This window comes from Drosophila takahashii, chromosome 3R (genome assembly GCF_030179915.1).
Source record: "Drosophila takahashii strain IR98-3 E-12201 chromosome 3R, DtakHiC1v2, whole genome shotgun sequence".
In the NCBI taxonomy this organism is placed as follows: Eukaryota; Metazoa; Arthropoda; class Insecta; order Diptera; family Drosophilidae; genus Drosophila; species Drosophila takahashii.
Window position 1 is genome coordinate 36027329 of NC_091681.1, and position 17974 is coordinate 36045302.

The following is a 17974-nucleotide window of genomic DNA, read 5'->3' on the forward strand; positions in this document are numbered from 1 at the left end:
GTGTAATTTTCTGGTGATGACAGACTATTTATGGTTCGACAAATAAATCATTTATATATTTTTGCTAAAAACTACCTGCCAAGAATTTTCACTACCAGCTCCACAATTTGATTATAAATATTTTAACCATTTCCCTTCGCGTCTCGCTGATGTGTTTTTGCTCATTAAGCACAGTCTAAATCAAACCGAAAGCAGACTAGAGACCACGGGAAACTAATCTTCCCCGCTTCTCAGCCCTTTTTAATGTTCTTTTTTGGGGCGCTAAATGCCGCTGTCTAGGTAAATACGCCCCGGAACGTTTTCGCCATTCCATTTTCCCATTTTCCGACTTCCCGGGTCTCCAAACTCCGAAACGCAGAACGTGATGCGCATTTTTCGCACTGCGGCGGCTGTATGTCTGAGTCCCCCGGGTTTTGACTTCCACTTTGGGTATGGTTTTGGGATTTGGGGTTTGGTGCTCGCTGCTTGGGGTTACCTACAGTTTGCCGGAGTTTCGGTAGTGCCACAAAAGTTGCGCTTAAGTTTATGGCCTGGTGGGTTGGAAAACTTCACCCAGCGGAGCAGCCAAGAATCCCCTCTTAAAGTCATGTCAAACCGAATGCAGATGTCATTCAAAGGAATTCGTTTGAATTAAGCGCCAAATTGTCTGCACTCTTGTAGCAGAGCTTACAAAAGGTGCAACGTTTAGGAAACACTTTGGGGAAAATGTTTCAGGCTTGAGAAAAGTGCAAGGGAAAAAATGCAGGAGAATTGATATTAAATGTGTATTTTTTATGTCTATATAATAAACACAGCTGAAAGGTTGTGAGAGGGATAGAGAAATGCAAGCAGCATAGCAAGCAATCGCTTGAAAGTGGCGCCATCTAGCGGAAATGCATTATTTGCTCAGAACTTTTAATGAATGGTACGATTTCAAAATTTTCTTTTACAAAAATTACTGTAAAATACCTGCTATTATTACTTAAGCTAATTTTTAAGATCTCTGAATATTTATTGAAATAAAATAGTTTTCCTATTTTACCCCGTTTATTTAAATGCCATTTATATAAATTAAATATTTAAAGCGGTATTCCCATTTTACTGCCTTTCAATATTGCCACTTTGTGGCTGCCAGCCAATAAATAGGTTTTCTCAACGGTGGCTTTTTCACATAATTCTGCTGTCAATTGTTTAACAAGCCAAACCTAAAGCTATCAAGAATTCCTTTTATCTTTTAATTGCATTGCCATCACTCAGTCAGCCAAACAAATTGTTTTCCTTCTATTAAATATTCCGAATTAGTGCGGCAGCCCTTTAAAGACACTTTGTGGTCCATTGGGTCGAGAGCAAAAGTCATAAAATAAAATAAGCAGAAAATGAGAGAAAAACTATTTGCACTAAAGCATAAAACAAAGACTAAAGCGGAAGCCGCAGGAACATAAAAATCACATTTATTTTTGACACACTTAACCATTCGAGCATTAAAAGTTTGAAAGCCATGCTGTGTGTGCAATGCATATATATATTTATGGGAATGGGAAAGGGAATGTGAATATTCTATCGAAGCCATTATCTTTAGCAGTTATGTAAAATTGATTTCAAACATTTACCCTTGCAGAATCGACTTGCAGCCAGGAGCAATTCCGCTGTGGCACCGGAAAGTGCATTCCGCAAAGATGGCTCTGCGATCGGGAGAACGACTGCGCCGATGGAAGCGACGAGGCTGCGTCCCACTGTCGTAAGTGTCAGCCATTATCTTTGATTTAAACAGTAGGTATCGGCTAAATGCGATTGAGAAAGTAATTGAAATGCTAGCAAATCGCTTTTAAATGGTACTGGAATTACAACAAAAATTTTATAGATTTACTACAGAGTAATTTTACTTAAGATTTTTTTTCGAACTAAGAATACCTTTTTACAAAAAACAGAAAAATTCTAAAAGTACAAAAATAAAAAAAAAGGAAAAATATTAAGAAAAGACATATATATCAATATTATTAAGACATTTGAATTTTTGATTTTTAGGATTTTTTTTTAATTTAAAATTTTGAATTATTTAGGAGGATAATTCCAAAATTTAAATTAATTTAACAATAATATTTGTAAAATCAGCTTGAAATTTTAAGAGTACTTTTGTTTAAACTTTAATAATTTAACAAAATATCCAGGGGGTAAATGCTCCCCCACGATGGCGATGTGTAAAAATGGTGAGCAGTGTGTACACCGGGAATTCCTCTGTGACGGCGATGAGGACTGTCGCGACGGATCCGACGAATCGGAATGTGCCAGTAAGCGAAAAGAATGAATTATTCCTTCTCACATTTGCATACTTACCGAGGAGGATTTGTGTCCATCACCAAAAACGAGCCAAAAAAGCGGAGTCACTTAATCGAAATTTAAATGCATGCCCCATGAAAGACCTCTGGTCTGCTGGATCTGCTGGGCCCAGAGATCTCAAAAGAGGACTTTATGACCGGGCCATAAATTAATGTCACTCCTTGCGGACAATATCGCGACGTGACCATCGGCGGAACTAATTTGTATTTATGCATTAGGCTGAAGCTTCAGTTGAAGCTCCCTTTTTCCTGGCGTAGTTTCCGCTTTCCACTTTATTTCTCGGAATTTTTTCTTGAACAGTAACTTGTTTAGTGGTTTATTGTCTGTGACACACAATTTCCCAACTATACGGCGTAGATATATATAAAAGAGAGGAGAAAGACTGGCGAAGGAGGGTAACGAAAATGTTTTTATGTCGGACGGAATTTCAGCGTTGTAATTGAAAAAATGATGCGATTTTTATGATGTTATCCTTGATGAAAATAAAAACCGGTAATCAAAAAGCGAACGCAGCGCCAAATTGAGCCTGTGGTTTATACGCTGGGACTCGTGGCTGAGTGGTCGACTACCAGGATGCCAGGACCTACAGTGGTGGTCAAAAAAATAGTGAAACTTTAAATTAATAAAATCAATAAATCAATTTATAGCTTTTAAAAAAAATTTTAAAAAATTTCAAAGGAATTAAACAATTTATAAAAATTGTCAGAATATTTTCTTGTAGTTTCTTCGTCTTAAATATTATTAAATTGACGACTGCTGTATGTTGTGTGTGCATAAAGCTACGTCTGCTCATGTGAAAGGAAATATGCGTGTGTCTTTTTATGACTTTTATGTGCTTTAAAATTGTCATCAAACCTTGTTGACATTTCTGCTTTTACCCAGTTACCCCTGTGAGTCTTAATTTAACTTGGTTTTCGGCGACGCAAAAGTTCAGCAGCTCGCTGCAAAAGGATTACTGCCTTTAAAACTGCTATATTCAGTTGTGTGGTCGCCGCCCCGGTTATTTAATTCCATTTAACACTCCACTCGGACTCTTCATATCTTTGTTTACCATTATGGGGGAAAACTCGGGGCTTCCTTTTGCAACACAAAGGAGTAGTGAGGGGGGAGTAGTGAACAATAAACAAAACGCAAACTGCCCCACAAAGGCATTAAGCTTCATTGGCTTTCAAGTGCTGAGGGCGGGCTGGAGGCGGAGGGGGGCGTGGTCGCTGCACTTGGCCATGGACATGCCTTGTACATGGTCTAAAAAGCATTTTAAATAAAATTAAAATCAAATTGCAAGTATATGGGGTTTGGCGTCAGATAACAAGAAAATGCTATTGAATACAATGCTTAAGGTTTGTGCGCGGATGTGTGGAAGGACCTTCCTTACTGGTCCATTGACTGTGACCCCACGACAGCAAATTGATTCTGCCAGGACTCACAAAAGCCGAAGAAGGAAGCTGAGTCTGAATCTGAGTCCCCATGGACACACGAGACTGAAAATGAAACGTCCATTCTGCCAAGTAGTTACCTTCGAATGGATATAAATGGAAAGTTTTATACATACGATTTTATATATACGAAAGCCCCCTGGTGAATGTTTTTCTCCTCACCAACGATGGAGAATTTAATGAAGCCATAAATTATGGTTGGCAAAATGATATTGGATAATTGAATATATATCAGGGGCATATCAGGGAGAAGCGAAATAATCGAAAAGTAGTTTCAACTGGATGCGAAAATGAAAATGATTTTAATGTTCGAGCTACCATTTTATTATGAGCAAATTCAAGAGAAAGCTAGGATGCATAATTACTTGAAAAACATTATTTTCGTATTGCATTTCATTCTTAAAGCAATTATATTTAATTAGTAGCTTGGGGACTTCATTCATATTTAATTCAATGAGTTTATTAACAGCAAGCTTAGGCTATTATAAAACCTAATAAATAAATGAGTATATATGTATATCATAACAAAACAAAAATTCTAAGATTTTTTTACAAGTAATAAGATACTTCTTGTAAAATTAATAGAAGCGAAAAGAAAATATATATTTATTGAAAGCAATTTATATACGCAAAAATTTAACTAAATTTTTGAAATACTTTCAAAGGAATCCTGACAATTTCAGTAAATAATCAGCAAGCGAACGACGAATAAATTCAGTAAGCTGGTCACAGTAAATTCCAATTAAAGGCATATCACGCATACGACGCGTTGTACATGCTAAGCAACCGCCGAAAAATGGCGAAAAATACCAAGAAGAGAATAATAATAAATTAATTTATTTGCAACGATGTCAGAAATTTCCGCCGTACGCTGTGCACGTGTAAACGGTAAACAAATAGACAGGAAAGAAAGGAAGGAAGCAAGGAGGGGTGTAAGGGAGGAAGGGAATGTAGGAAGAGGTAGACAAAACGCCAAAAAGCATATTCAAATGTGTGGCTCAGCCATAAGATTTTATTGCTAACACACACACACAGTAACAGCGGGGATGAATGTATGTACATAATCATATCAGCGAAAATCACACAAACACACACATAGAGCGTGGAACAAAGGACCTTGTGGTATGCAATAAAAGAGGAAGAGAGAGAGAGAGCGCGAAAGAAAGCACGAAAGCGAGGCACGAAGAACTGGCATACTAATACGCATTAAGGGTTAAACACAAGCGTTTTAATGTGTGCCTGTGTGGGAGTGTTGTCAGCTTTGTTTAATGTCCGCTCCTTTGGCAGGGATAACTTCAATGGAACTTCCAGTCTGCAAGTGTGTGAGTGTGAGTGCGGGTGTGAATGCGACTCTGTGAGTGTGTGTGCGATAATTGCTTTAATGCATACGCATGTGTGCGTTTTAACTTTATGGAGTGTTGGCTGATAATGTCTTAATTACTGCCTAGATAAAATGCCAACTGTTTAGCCCCCGAATGGTTGTGACTGTGTGTGTGGCTGTGTCGGCATGACAACTATGTTTATCACTTGGAGAACGGTTGCCACCACGCCCCCCTTTATATGGCAGCTGCTTATAAACTTAATTACAGGACAGGACAGGCCCTGCGTTGCCTACTTTAAGGCGCGTTTCCTATCTCAGCAAGGGACAAAATCCCATTAGCCAGGCAGTTAGTGGGCTTTTTCCTCACCCTTTATGGTTATAAGTTATAACCTTAAAGTTTTGACGGTTTTTTGTCGTAAATTTGTTGTATTAGCAAATAAAAAAATTAAAATCTTAGAAAAGATTTTTAAAACATTTTAATATTTAAACAGAAAAAATATTTTAAGCCTTAGAAATAAAATATGATTTCTGTTTTTAAACGGAAAGAAAGTATTTGTTTTTAAACGAAAAATATTTCTTTTTAAAAAATATAAAACAGTTTAAATAAAAATGTAGGAAAACAATATGGAAATATTTTAGTATCTAACCGGAAAACATTTTTTAAAATTAAGAAATTAAATATAAATACTTTTAGAAAACTGAAAGAAAGGCTTTCCAAAGTTTTTCTTCTCGATACATCTCTATTTCAGAACATTGGCACTAAAAATCGAAACACTTCTTGATCTAATCTCTTTTAGGGACCCAAACCTGTTCGCCCGAGCAGTTCGCCTGCAAGTCGGGCGAGGGCGAGTGCATTCCCTTGTCCTGGATGTGCGATCAGACCAAGGATTGTCGCGATGGCAGCGATGAGGCCCAGTGCAGTAAGCCATGACCATGAATATTTCCCGCTTTGCTTTTTGGTGCTTGGTTCTGGTTGCAATAATAGCAACCGAATTTATCTTTGATTTTTCCTTGCTTTTACTTGGTGTTGGCTGCTATTTATACCCGAATGCTTTAGTGAACTACTCCCCCTGCACTTGAATGTGCCATGCACACTCAGTTCTCTGAGATGCTATGCTAAAACTATTATGCAATACAGTACAAATATTTACGAACCACAGGGGGAACACTTAAGTTTCTGTTGTTGTCACTTTCACATCCCTAAACCCATACCACCCATTTTCTATACGCTTTTGTTTGTTTGTTGGCTATTTTTGTTATGGTGTTGGCTTTTCTCCTTTCATTCCATCCGAAATCACACCCAAAACCCTTTCAAGAATCAAGCTAATCATTGGATTGAACTCTGTGCAGATAGGACGTGTCGCTCGGATGAGTTCACCTGCGGCAATGGTCGTTGCATCCAGAATCGATTCAAGTGCGACCAGGACGATGATTGTGGCGACGGATCGGATGAAAAGAACTGCGGGGATAAACCGAAATGTGCCCCCGATACGTTTCAGTGTTCCAGTGGCACCTGCATTCCCAGTGAATGGCTCTGCGATGGGGACCACGACTGCTACAATGGAGAGGATGAGATGGTGAGTTCACTACAATATTATATTCAAAATATTAAATTCAAATGGGAAAAGGTATATCTTTCATAAAAAAATTATAGAAAAATATTTGTTTTCTCTGCATAAAAGTTGGGAAAATCATTTCCCTTACCTTTCCACCTGCAATGAAAATTGATATGAGCACATTATCAAACCACACACATCTATTACACACCCACACACGCACAGTAAGTTGTTTAACAGCCCTCGCATATAAATATGTATTTATATAAAGCGAGCTAGGAAGCATAAATTATGCAAGACGCGAGCATTATTCAAAACTGGCAGCGACGACGACGACGAGGACCATGTCGGCAACTGTTTCCCATAAACATTTATATGTATGACGCATGGCTTTTGTTGTCAGTAGGATGCTGCCCGAAATTGCATGCCACCGAATGGCAATAAAAACAGTAGAGAAAACTAGTCGTAAAGTATGGTAACTTTAATGCTCTTTGGGGGATTTTTTTAAAAAATCTTTTACATTTTTTTTTTAAATTTGGATATCTTACAAAGTGGAATATTTAAATTATATTGAGAGTACCTACTAGCTAATTTGAGCTACTTAAAAATAAAGCCTAATTTATTTAAATTATTTTTTTTTTTTTAAATTTCTAGTATTAAATTTTTATAATTAAATCACTTTTATCAGTCGCAAATACCCCTTTTAAAAAAGCGTATAAAATGTAGAAAATGCTTTCTGGCATCTTCGAAAAGTATGCAACACAAAAAATGCAGGCAATGGCCACAGGGACCTATACTGTATATATATATGCTATGTGTGTGTGCACGTGCTGGTGCATAAGGACCTGCGTGTACGCGAGTGTGTGAGAGTGTGAGTGTGTTTGTGAACCGGGCTTAGCTGCCTGAATATTTGGTTGGCACTTAACAAGAAAAGCAAACTGTTGTAGCAGCAGTAAAGTAAAGTTAACTTCCTTTATCCTCGCCACGCGCACAGATTCATCTTTCAGCGGGAATGTCTGTTAAAGGACGAATATTTAGTTTTTTTGCCAAGTATATTAAGATATTTTACTTAGCTCTCTCACAGAAAACAAAATTCGATATGAAACATTGTGAATTTTACCTCATTTCATATCAACTTGATATTTTATCATATCATATAAAATACCAAATATAGTATTTTTCATCTTTCTTCTTCTTTTTTAATCTTTATTCATATCAAAATGATATGCTTAAAAGAATATTAAATTGACCAGCACATATCAAACTGATCTCTTGTTAATTTTTTTTCTGTGCTCCCCAGCAAAATTGCACTAGGATAAACATCCGTTTTTGCGAGGCCTCCGAGTTCCAGTGCTCGGATCACATCACCTGCCTGCACAGGACGTGGGTCTGCGATGGCGAGGCCGATTGTCCCGATGGCGAGGACGAATCGCCGGCGAACTGCCCCAGCGTATCCTGTCGGCCGGATCAGTTCCAGTGCGACGATCGCAGCTGCATCGCAGGCCATTTGACCTGCAATGGCGATAGGGATTGCTCGGATGGCAGTGATGAGAAGAACTGCAGCATTAATGCGACTCCCAGGGAATGCAATGCGACCAGTGAATTCGATTGCGGCGGTGGTCAGTGCATTGCGCTGGAGAAGGTCTGCAATCGCAAGAAGGACTGTCCGAATGGCGAGGACGAGCCCGCTGGGAAGTGTGACATCAACGAGTGTGCCACCAACAATGGAGGTTGCATGCACCAGTGCGAGGATCTGGAGGTGGGCTACAAGTGCGTCTGCCACGATGGTTATAGGCTAGCCGAAAATCAGCGCACCTGTGTGGACATCGATGAGTGCGAAACGCCGGGCATTTGCTCGCAGGTGTGCGTCAATGAGATCGGGGCCTTCAAGTGCGAATGCGAGGCGGGATATATGAGGTTGCTGAAGAATCACACCAGGTGCAAGGCCAGCGAAGGACATGCTTCGCTGCTTCTAGCCCGTCGTCATGATATACGGAAAATAGCACTCGATAGGCCTGAAATGACCTCCATAGTGAATAGTACAAAGGCCTCGACGGCCTTGGACTTTGTTTTCCGAACCGGCATGATCTTCTGGAGCGATGTGTCCACGAAGAGCATCTACAAGGCGCCCATCGATGAGGGAAGCGAAAAGACTGTGGTCCTCACAAAATCCTCGGTGACCTCCGATGGCCTGGCTGTGGACTGGATCTACAACCATGTCTACTACACGGACACCGAGAAGTGCACCATCGAGCTGACCAACTTCGAGGGTAGCATGGGAAAGGTTCTGGTTAAGGATGCGCTGGACATTCCGCGCTCCATTGCCCTGGATCCCATCGACGGGTGGATGTACTGGTCCGACTGGGGAGCCTCCCCTCGCATCGAAAGGGCGGGAATGGACGGATCCCATCGAACGGCCATCATTACCTACGATGTCAAGTGGCCCAATGGCATCACCTTGGATCTGGTGCAGAAAAAACTATACTGGGTGGACGGCAAGCTGAACTCCATCTCGTCGGCCAACTACGATGGTTCGCAGAGAAGACAGGTGCTCTACTCCTCTGAGTACCTGAAGCATCCCTTCTCCATCACCACCTTCGAGGATTGGGTCTACTGGACCGACTGGGACAAGCAGGCCGTCTTCAAGGCCAACAAGTTCAACGGACAGGATGTGGAGCCCGTCACAGCGACGCATATGGTGAGTGTATATCATTTATATTAATTTCTCTTAAATTAAATTTTGAAATGTGATGAAATTCCTTCAGTTGAAATGAACAAGATAAAAATTACTTATTTATATTTTGTATTATTTCATTACATTTCCCACCGAGTTGTGATAAATTCTCTGTGACTTTGAATGTATTTAAATATCTCTTATATATCTGGTACCAAGCCCCCACTTGTACAATGTGTGGGTTTTTTTTATCGGAATAAAAGGAATTTAAAGTAACATGCCATTTCCCTTTACTATCTGCGCCACACACATTTCTTAGAATTATTCAATGAATTTGTAAGAAATAAATACATTTATCTTTGAGAACTTATGAGTAATGGGTTCGACCATCATTACAAATCGAATGTTGGAAAAACCAAGGAAAAAATATATTTTCCATAAATTAAAAATAAAAATAAATTTAAAAAAAAATGTATCTTTTGGAACTCATAAGTAAGTAGACATTCAAGCGAACTTAGTAAAGTTTATTTTATTTTTTAATAAATCAAAAATTCTAATATTGAAAGTTCGCCAAGAATCGTATATTAACAATACCATTTAAATTATAATTTGATGTATGTCTATGAGTAATTGATAAATTGATAAAGCCAAGCAATAAGTATTTCTAGCTACTTTAAATACATATACTTTTAGAGAGCAGTTTAATCCTCTACTAATTGACACGCTTTCCACCTTTCACAGTTGGAACATCCGATGGTGGTGCACGTTTACCACCCGTATCGCCAGCCAGACGGTGTCAACCACTGCCAGTCGGTGAATGGCCACTGCTCGCACCTCTGCCTGCCAGCTCCCAGGATTAACGAGCGGAGTCCTCGCATATCCTGCGCCTGTCCGACGGGCCTGAAACTGATGCCCGACGGCCTCATGTGCGTCGAAGATCGTAAGTAGATTTCGTTGTGTGTGCATGTGTCCACGTGTCCATGTTCTTTGGGGGAATTTATCAGGGGGATTTCGTAATTGCATTTGAACCGATGGCTGCGTTTTGCGGTTCATCCGGCTGAAAGCCGAAGCGTGGCGATACTCGCACAGAGCGGCTTTCCTGTTGCGGTTGCGGCGGCGGCGGCCTCTTAAGTGGCCTCCTGCTCTGCGCATTTCATTGAATTGCATTTTCACCTTTTCGGATCTCATTATATCTATCAATTTACCCTCTGCCCTTTGTAGTGCGTATTCCAAAAGTGCTTCCCACTGCACCGATCCACCGGACAACCGACCAGTCGTCCATTGCAACCACAAAACTACCTCAAGATGCGCACAGTGAAGCGCCGGGTATGCGACACTTTTCTACGAAATTTATAATGGTGGTGGTTGTCTAGGGTTTAAGAAAGGGGTTCGTGAAATTTCTCTAAGCAAAAAAATTAACTGGAAAAAAAATTAATTATGAGTATCAAAATTATAATATCCGTTTTCCTTGAGATATTTTATTTATAAAACTAAAAGAAATTGCCACTTTCAACGAAATTTTAATATATTTTATTAAAAATAAGATGATTTTACGAACCCTAGCTATAAGATAGTATCGAAAATCAAGCCTGATTTTCATGTTTATCGTCTGGTGTTGGTTTTGTTTAAGTTCCCCTGACTGCTGTGTGTTTATGTCATTGTAAACAACATTTTCACCTGCTTTTCCCGGTGTTTTAATTTCATTTGACATATTTTTCGCGACAATTTCTCGAGCAACATTTACGGACATTTACGGATATATGTACGTAGACCGGAGCCATCGTCATCATCATAAATCAACATCAATGATATCGACGTAATCACTCAAAATGCACACACACTTGCGAACTTTAGCCCCGAAATACTCATGCAAAATGCGGAGCGTAAAACATAAATATGGGGCTCACACACACAGTGGGGAAAAACCGCAAAAGGGAAGCATTGGTGACATGTTTAATGGCAACAGGACAGGGCCACCGCCCACTCGCCCACTGATTCCCAATCCACCGGATCCCCGACCGACTTATATCCAGCACTTATTCGGGTTCGAAGCTCTGCACAGAAAAAAAATTCTTAAAAGATCAGATTAATATGTACAGGTTAATTAACTAAATTTAAAAGATCAAGTTATTCCTATCATTTTGATATGAATAAAGATTATAGTGATCTTGTTTTACAATATTTGTTCAAAAAATACTAAATACTACTTTTAAAATAGTATTTTTATAACTTTTATGGAATAACTGATATGATACGATATCAAGTTGATATGTTTGAATCATAAATTTGACAATAATCATATCGAAATGAAATAACGTAGAAATTACCATATTTCATATCGTTTTTTTTCTGTGTGGGAACTGGAACTATGGAGCTTTGAACCGAACCCAGAGCGAATTTCTCCGTGCAATTTGCGAACTGCTCCCTGACAGAGTGACATGGATTCGGATGTGATGATGGTAAGGGAACCTAACGGAATGATGAACGACTGACAACCGCAGAGGAGGAGGCGGCAGCGGGGAGCAGCAGGGACATTTCAGCGGCAGTCGTCAACAAATCGCCATGAAATTAAATTGTACATAAGCAACTGAAACAGAAACACGACCATCCGCAACACATGCGTAGTGCCAGTGATATGGAGCATGGCAAATAGTTTAACCAGAAATTCGTCATCGCCCCAGTACCATCGTCATCGTGATCCTCCCAGCAAATTGGCACTGTCAACACCTCGAACTGTCGACATTTCGGGGGGGTGAAATATTTGCGTGGGTCGTGTGGCAAAAGTGAATTACAACCAACCAGCCGGCGGTTTATCCCTAAAAATATGTCGGACCACAAAGCCCATTTCTCTGTGTTTTTGTGCTTTTCTGTCTGTTGCATGTTGTGCCGTTTTTAAAAAGAATTTCTGGGGAACCAGCCTCTCGTCTAAATGCCGTATCATTATTTTTAATAAACCCACATTTAGCAGACGCACTTTGATCAATGGGAATGCGAAATTGAACAGTCCTTGAATATTAAAAAAGACAAGAAAGATATTTTTTGCTGTGGCAACCGAAATTGTGACGGCTTTTTTCGGAGAATAAATCAAGCCAATAAAGGGTATTTTCTTCGGTTCCTTGGGCATCATAATAAGGACACTTCAAATTTTAACGAGAAGAAAAAATCTTTGTTTTTTACTTTTTTTTAATTTGTTATTTAAAATAATAATATTACTTTAAAATACGGAAGACATTTAAATTTTTAACGAAAGAAAATTATTTATTATTTTAAATAATAATATCACTTAAAACTACGGAAGATACTTTATTGTAAAAACATTTAAGATATTATTATCTTAAAATCCCAGGAAAACACTTGACTATATGCAATTAGAGAAACAAATTAGCAACCCACACAGATAATATAAAATAAATCCCTTATTCTCTAAGATTTCCTTTTAAATCTCAGCCATTGCCAGTCGTTATCCTCTTTCGTTGTCCTGCCGGCTTAGAAGTGAAAAGTGGGTGAACTTCCGGGAGCTTTAAACCGTTGTCATGCCTACGAGGTGAAATCAAGTTTCCTAAAGGAGCAGCTTAGCTTAGCGAGAGAAGCCCACACAATTGCGCCTAATTACGCCAATTTAAAGAAGTCATAGTGGTGGGAAGAGGGGGTTGAAGGTCGAGGACCAAAAGAAAGAGCTGCAACACATTTGCGAGGGCTTAAGCAAACTCAGGGGGAGGCCGAGGACCAAGTTTGCAGATGGCGCGGGTCAGTAAATAACTATAAACTAGTTAGGGCGACTATTTCAATTAGATGGTCCAGCCCAGCATAACTGCAATTTCAATTAGCGGTTTGTGCCACTTTTTCTATGGCCATCTTTGCCCACTTCAAATTGCTTAATTAAGCGCAGGCAAAGTTTCGCAAATACCCCAGAGAAACAGAGAGACAGAGACACAGAGAAGGGCAGCGAAATGGCGGGGTCGCAATCCAGATGGACAGAACCCCCTCCTGACTGACCATAAACTTTGAGCCGTCGAAGTAACGACTGCGTTTTTAATAGCCGGCCACATAAAATGGGGAGCCACAGGGTGGGGAAAATCAAGGGAAAAGCGAGGAAAAGGCGGGGAAAACTGGGTGAACAGATGCTGCGAGTGCTCCTTGCAGCATTTTATGACTTTCATTTGCCTGCACTTCTGTCAGTCGTCCGGCAATTGTTATTGTCCGTCTCAAACTTTACTGCATATTGCCCCCGAAGTGAAGAAAAATACCAGAAAATACTAGAAACATGGCAGCAAAGCCGCCATTTTGTTTATTTTCATGACAAAACCATTTTTGACTTTCTCGTTTTTTTCCTAAAACTTTGAAACTTTTTTTTCGGTTTATCTAATCTGTTTACATCCTTCGTCTCTTTCCCTTTCTCTCTTGGTAGCCAAAAACAGGTGACGGAACATATTTTATGCGTTTTTATTTCATTTGGGAAGGAAATTTGTGGCACGGCAGCCATTTTGTCGTACTTTTTATGGCACTTCCGGTGGATGGGGGGCTTGGGATCGAGGGGTTCCGGGGGGTCCTGAGCACCTGCTATGCGTTATCCTGAGTTGGAGCTTCGAAATAAATATGAGAGCACATGTGCAGGATTATACAAATGGGCGATGAGGCATAACTCTCTGTTGTATGTCTGAATGTGTGTGTGTGTGTGTTGGAAGCACGGAAATTGCATTTTGTATAGATTAGAAGTGCGCAATAATATATGACATTTATAGGCAAACATAAAACCAGAAGAGAAGTGGTACGTACACAAATGCAAATTTTGTGAAGCACTTTTGATAGAGAAATAAATTAATCTTTTTGAAATGGGGTCAAAGCAGTTAGGGAATACGAGAGTTCAGAGTTCAGAAATGTTAGTTGGCTCAAAAAAAAGCTTGATTAAATTTTGGCAACTAACTATAAATTTTATATTTGGATATTGTTTAAATATTTAAGGTAGATAAAATTAGGAATATTTATTAATTTGATAAAGAATCGCTTTTCATTGTAAAAATCTCATAAAAATAAATGTAAACCAAGCTTAAAGACATAAAAAAAAAGTTTAAACAAAATCCTAAGCATCAGCTGCTGTTTTCCGGCGATAAGCAACCACACACCTAAAGCCAACAGAAAATCGAGCAATTAATATGCCAGCGAAACGTGCAACTTTTCAAATGTTTGCTCCGCCATTTGACTGTCTGTTAATGCCGCCAAAATAAATTTGCAGCATCTTAACGCGCCTACGCCGAAATCGATGCCGCACATCTGTTGCCGCTATCAACTTTTAATGATAATTCCTGCCACATGCTCTTGAGCCTCCGTTTTTGGACAGTCGTAGGGCAAAAATTAATACCAAGAACAGTGGGAGTGGGTATAAATTTGGAAATGGGAGTGGGATTTATATACGTATATCCTTTGCCAGACGAACGCGCGCTTTTCTCCCGCTGCTCTTAACTTTGTGCGCTTTTTTCTGCTGTTGAACAAATTCTAAACGGAAAAATATGAAAGCGAATTATGATGACAGCGGAAAAATCCTACAACTTCCTGCCAGGACAACAGCAAAAGGCAGCGAATAAAAGCAAAAGCAGGGAAACCCCAAAAGCGGAAATATTCGCCACGGGATGTAGTCGTCGTCGCCGTTGCCGTCGAGTTGACTTCTTTTTTCCCATTGCCAAGCTCCCAGAAAGACAACATTTTAATTATATTTGGCCATAGGAATTATGAAATTATGGGAAAATCGTGAAAAAGCTGAAGACAGCGCACGGGGAGGCATTTGTTATTAATATTTTGCGAGCCTGCCTTTGATATTGGAATTTATGAAAGTTTCACAGGGGGTTTTTGTCTGAAATGGTGGCAATGATTTTGATTAAATTTTAAAAATGTACTTTGTAGCACGGGTGTCCAAAACTGCATTGAAAGTGAATTTAAAACACATAGAAAAATCGACGTGTGCCCAATGCAAGATAGGTCATGGGTTGAGTAATGGGCTGAGTAATTACATCATCTAACACTAAAATGGTTTTGGGAATAAGTTTATTCTTCATCAAATATTAATAATGCTATAATGTCTATGTGGTTGTCTGTAGGCATCATGTATTTTTTAATTTTCTAAATTTTTTATTTTATTTTTTTTCAACAGTTGAAGAAAAAACCGGTGGTAATACAACATCCACAGATGACAAGGTCGATAAGTCTGCCAAGAAACCAGAGAAGGATTACGGCCTAATAGCTATGATTGTGATAGCCTGTCTAACGGGCACAGCTGTAGTGGCAGGCGTAAGTTCAAAAATAATTAAAAAATATTATAATATATAATATACAATAACTTTTATAAAACAGGTGATCTTTGTCTTCTACCGACGATGCACGCGGGCCGTCAACTCGATGAACTTTGAGAATCCCGTCTACCACAAGACCACGGAGGATCACTTCAGTCTGGAGAAGAACGTGACGCCGCATATGTATGCCACTGCCATGGAGGAGGAGGTAAGCGTAGGCGGATCTTCGGCCCCACCGATGGCCACCAATCCTAACGACTTTAGTTATGTGAGGTTCTAGAGGGGGTTTTACTGGGTTTACTAGCATTAATGTTAATGTTGTACATAGATAACTAAGTGCTCGTATCATAGATTGTACCTATCTAGGCTCTAAGATTAGTTCTATAAGTCCTGAAATGTTGTTGTGAACGTAGCGAGTTCTTAGGTTTTGAATCCCCCTTTTAATCGAGTTCGTTTCTCCAACTATTTTACAATTTAAATGCCGCGAGCGAAACGAAACGAAATCACGGTGCCAATTTAGATATTAAAAACGGTAAGTTGTTTTTACAAAAGCCCAAATTAGAACATTATTGGCGTATTATATTACATAATTGTTGTCTCGTTTATGTGCACAATTTAATTATCATTTTATTGCACTTTAATTTAATTTAATTTACCGTCGATTTGAGCATTTTGCGTGTCCCCCCTTTGAAATGCGTGAGTCTCGCTAATTGCAGAGCTGCGAATGCAATCAAAATATGCATATCAATTGGCCAATTAACTAAAAGGCCAATTAAATGGCGTCAGTGGAGCGTCAAAATGTCCCACAGCCCGACGGCAGCTGCCCAACTAAAACATAAAGCGAAGAGTGTTGTTTCCAGGACATTTTAGTAAAATATTTCAATTAAATTAGCTGTTTTTTTCGAATTTAACTTGACACTTTTTGCAGCTGCTTCGCTGCCAATTTTAATTAAAGCGGTTAATTAATTAAAACATTAAAAATAAGACAAATCCAAGCGGAAGCCGACAACAATGCATAACAATAATTACGCAAAATTAAACAAAATGGCATTAAGAGAGATTTTCTGTTTGCCTGGCAACCAACCAATAAATAACATCATAATTTGCATATAAGCAACCAATTCGGTTTGCTGAAAATCCAGGCCACAAGCTTAGCGGTTGGCTGTTTTCATTAAGGTTTATAATTAAATATCCCCGTTGGTAGAATGCTGCGGCCAAATCTCTTTTTTATTACTATTTAGTGGTGATTATCATTTTGCAAAATATTTTTACCAACAAAAATTGGTTTTAAAGCAAACTGAAAGCACTCATATTTTGATGAGTGGTTCAATTATAATTTAAGAGAAAATAAAAATTAGCTTGGATTTATTTTTTCTGATATATTTTCAAATTTTAAAATTTGTTTGTAGTTTTTTTTTCAAAATAATTAGTTAATTATTTATTATTTTAAGTTTTTTTTCTTTGGCTAAGTTATTTTTTTAAGATTACTTACACTTTCTCCTAAATCCTCGACTTTAAACTAACAAAATACTCTCTATTTTTAGTCCGTCAATCCCCTCTTTGAACCGGGCACCGAATGTGTCTAGGATCCACTTAAATGCATATCCAGCAAATACTGGTGGGCAGACCGGGAAGACCTATATATAAAGCATCTCCTACTAGTAATTCCTTTTTGGACCAAGGCCCCAAAAACTCAACTAAAGAAGTGAAAGTTCAGTGTGAGAAATGCTAAGAATATGAAACTTTCATTTAGCAGTAAGAAAAGAAGAATGCCAAAAAGAAAATAGAAAAAAAGACAAGAACGACATCAGCATGGGGAAAATGAAAATACTCAACAAATTCAATTTGTTGCCTAGTTTAAAAATTTAATTTAAATGTAACACTAACACATGCCCAAACACACACACACACTGACACGCCCATAAACTAATAACAACGCAAAACTTTTCTAGGCGCAACGTTTTGACATCAACTAACGTCGCACCCACACAAACACACACATCAACGCATATCCTTCCACCCACACAAACACCTACAACCGCCCCACACTCACGCACACACACAAGCCCAGAAGAACTCAGAGAAGGAACGAGCCAGGATTCAGAGCCAGAAGTCCAACTTTCCTTTCACGTCCATGAAATCAATTGTAAAAAGTTAAGACATTTCGTTGAAGTTTTTGGTACCAAAAGAAACATTTTGTGAAATCGAAAAGAAGTAGAGATAATAGCTAAACTGAAACTGTTTATAGACCTAACAATTATTGTGACTAGCTATAATATACATATATTTTTTGTTACCAATGAATTAATAAAAAACAGTTATTATCTTGAGAGTAAAGTTTTTAGCACCAAGTTGGATTACTTTTTAGCAAAATATTTCAAACAAAA

The 17974-nt window shown here is 38.8% G+C and overlaps 2 protein-coding genes across 14 annotated transcripts in view; one reads left to right on the forward strand and one right to left on the reverse strand.

Annotated features, from left to right (window-relative positions):
- Positions 1–17924, forward strand: part of LpR2 (Lipophorin receptor 2) — a 36286-nt gene extending 18362 nt beyond the window's left edge. For 4 of the 13 annotated variants that reach the window (XM_017145031.3, XM_070217519.1, XM_017145036.3 and 1 more), the window contains 9 exons: positions 1598–1717; positions 5871–5993; positions 6424–6650; positions 7930–9327; positions 10045–10243; positions 10525–10629; positions 15449–15585; positions 15649–15795; positions 17132–17924. In XM_017145031.3, the coding sequence (XP_017000520.2) occupies positions 1598–1717; positions 5871–5993; positions 6424–6650; positions 7930–9327; positions 10045–10243; positions 10525–10629; positions 15449–15585; positions 15649–15795; positions 17132–17173 (2498 nt within the window). In that variant the 3' untranslated portion in view covers positions 17174–17924. Of the gene's footprint in view, positions 1–1597; positions 1718–2147; positions 2268–5870; positions 5994–6423; positions 6651–7929; positions 9328–10044; positions 10244–10524; positions 10630–15448; positions 15586–15648; positions 16120–17131 lie in introns of all 13 variants that reach the window. The other 9 variants (XM_017145032.3, XM_070217520.1, XM_017145035.3 and 6 more) reach the window with 7 other exon arrangements.
- Idh3g (Isocitrate dehydrogenase (NAD(+)) 3 non-catalytic subunit gamma) overlaps positions 1–17974 on the reverse strand; it is a 194528-nt gene that overhangs the window by 151916 nt on the left and 24638 nt on the right. The gene's annotated exons all lie outside the window — the stretch shown is intronic.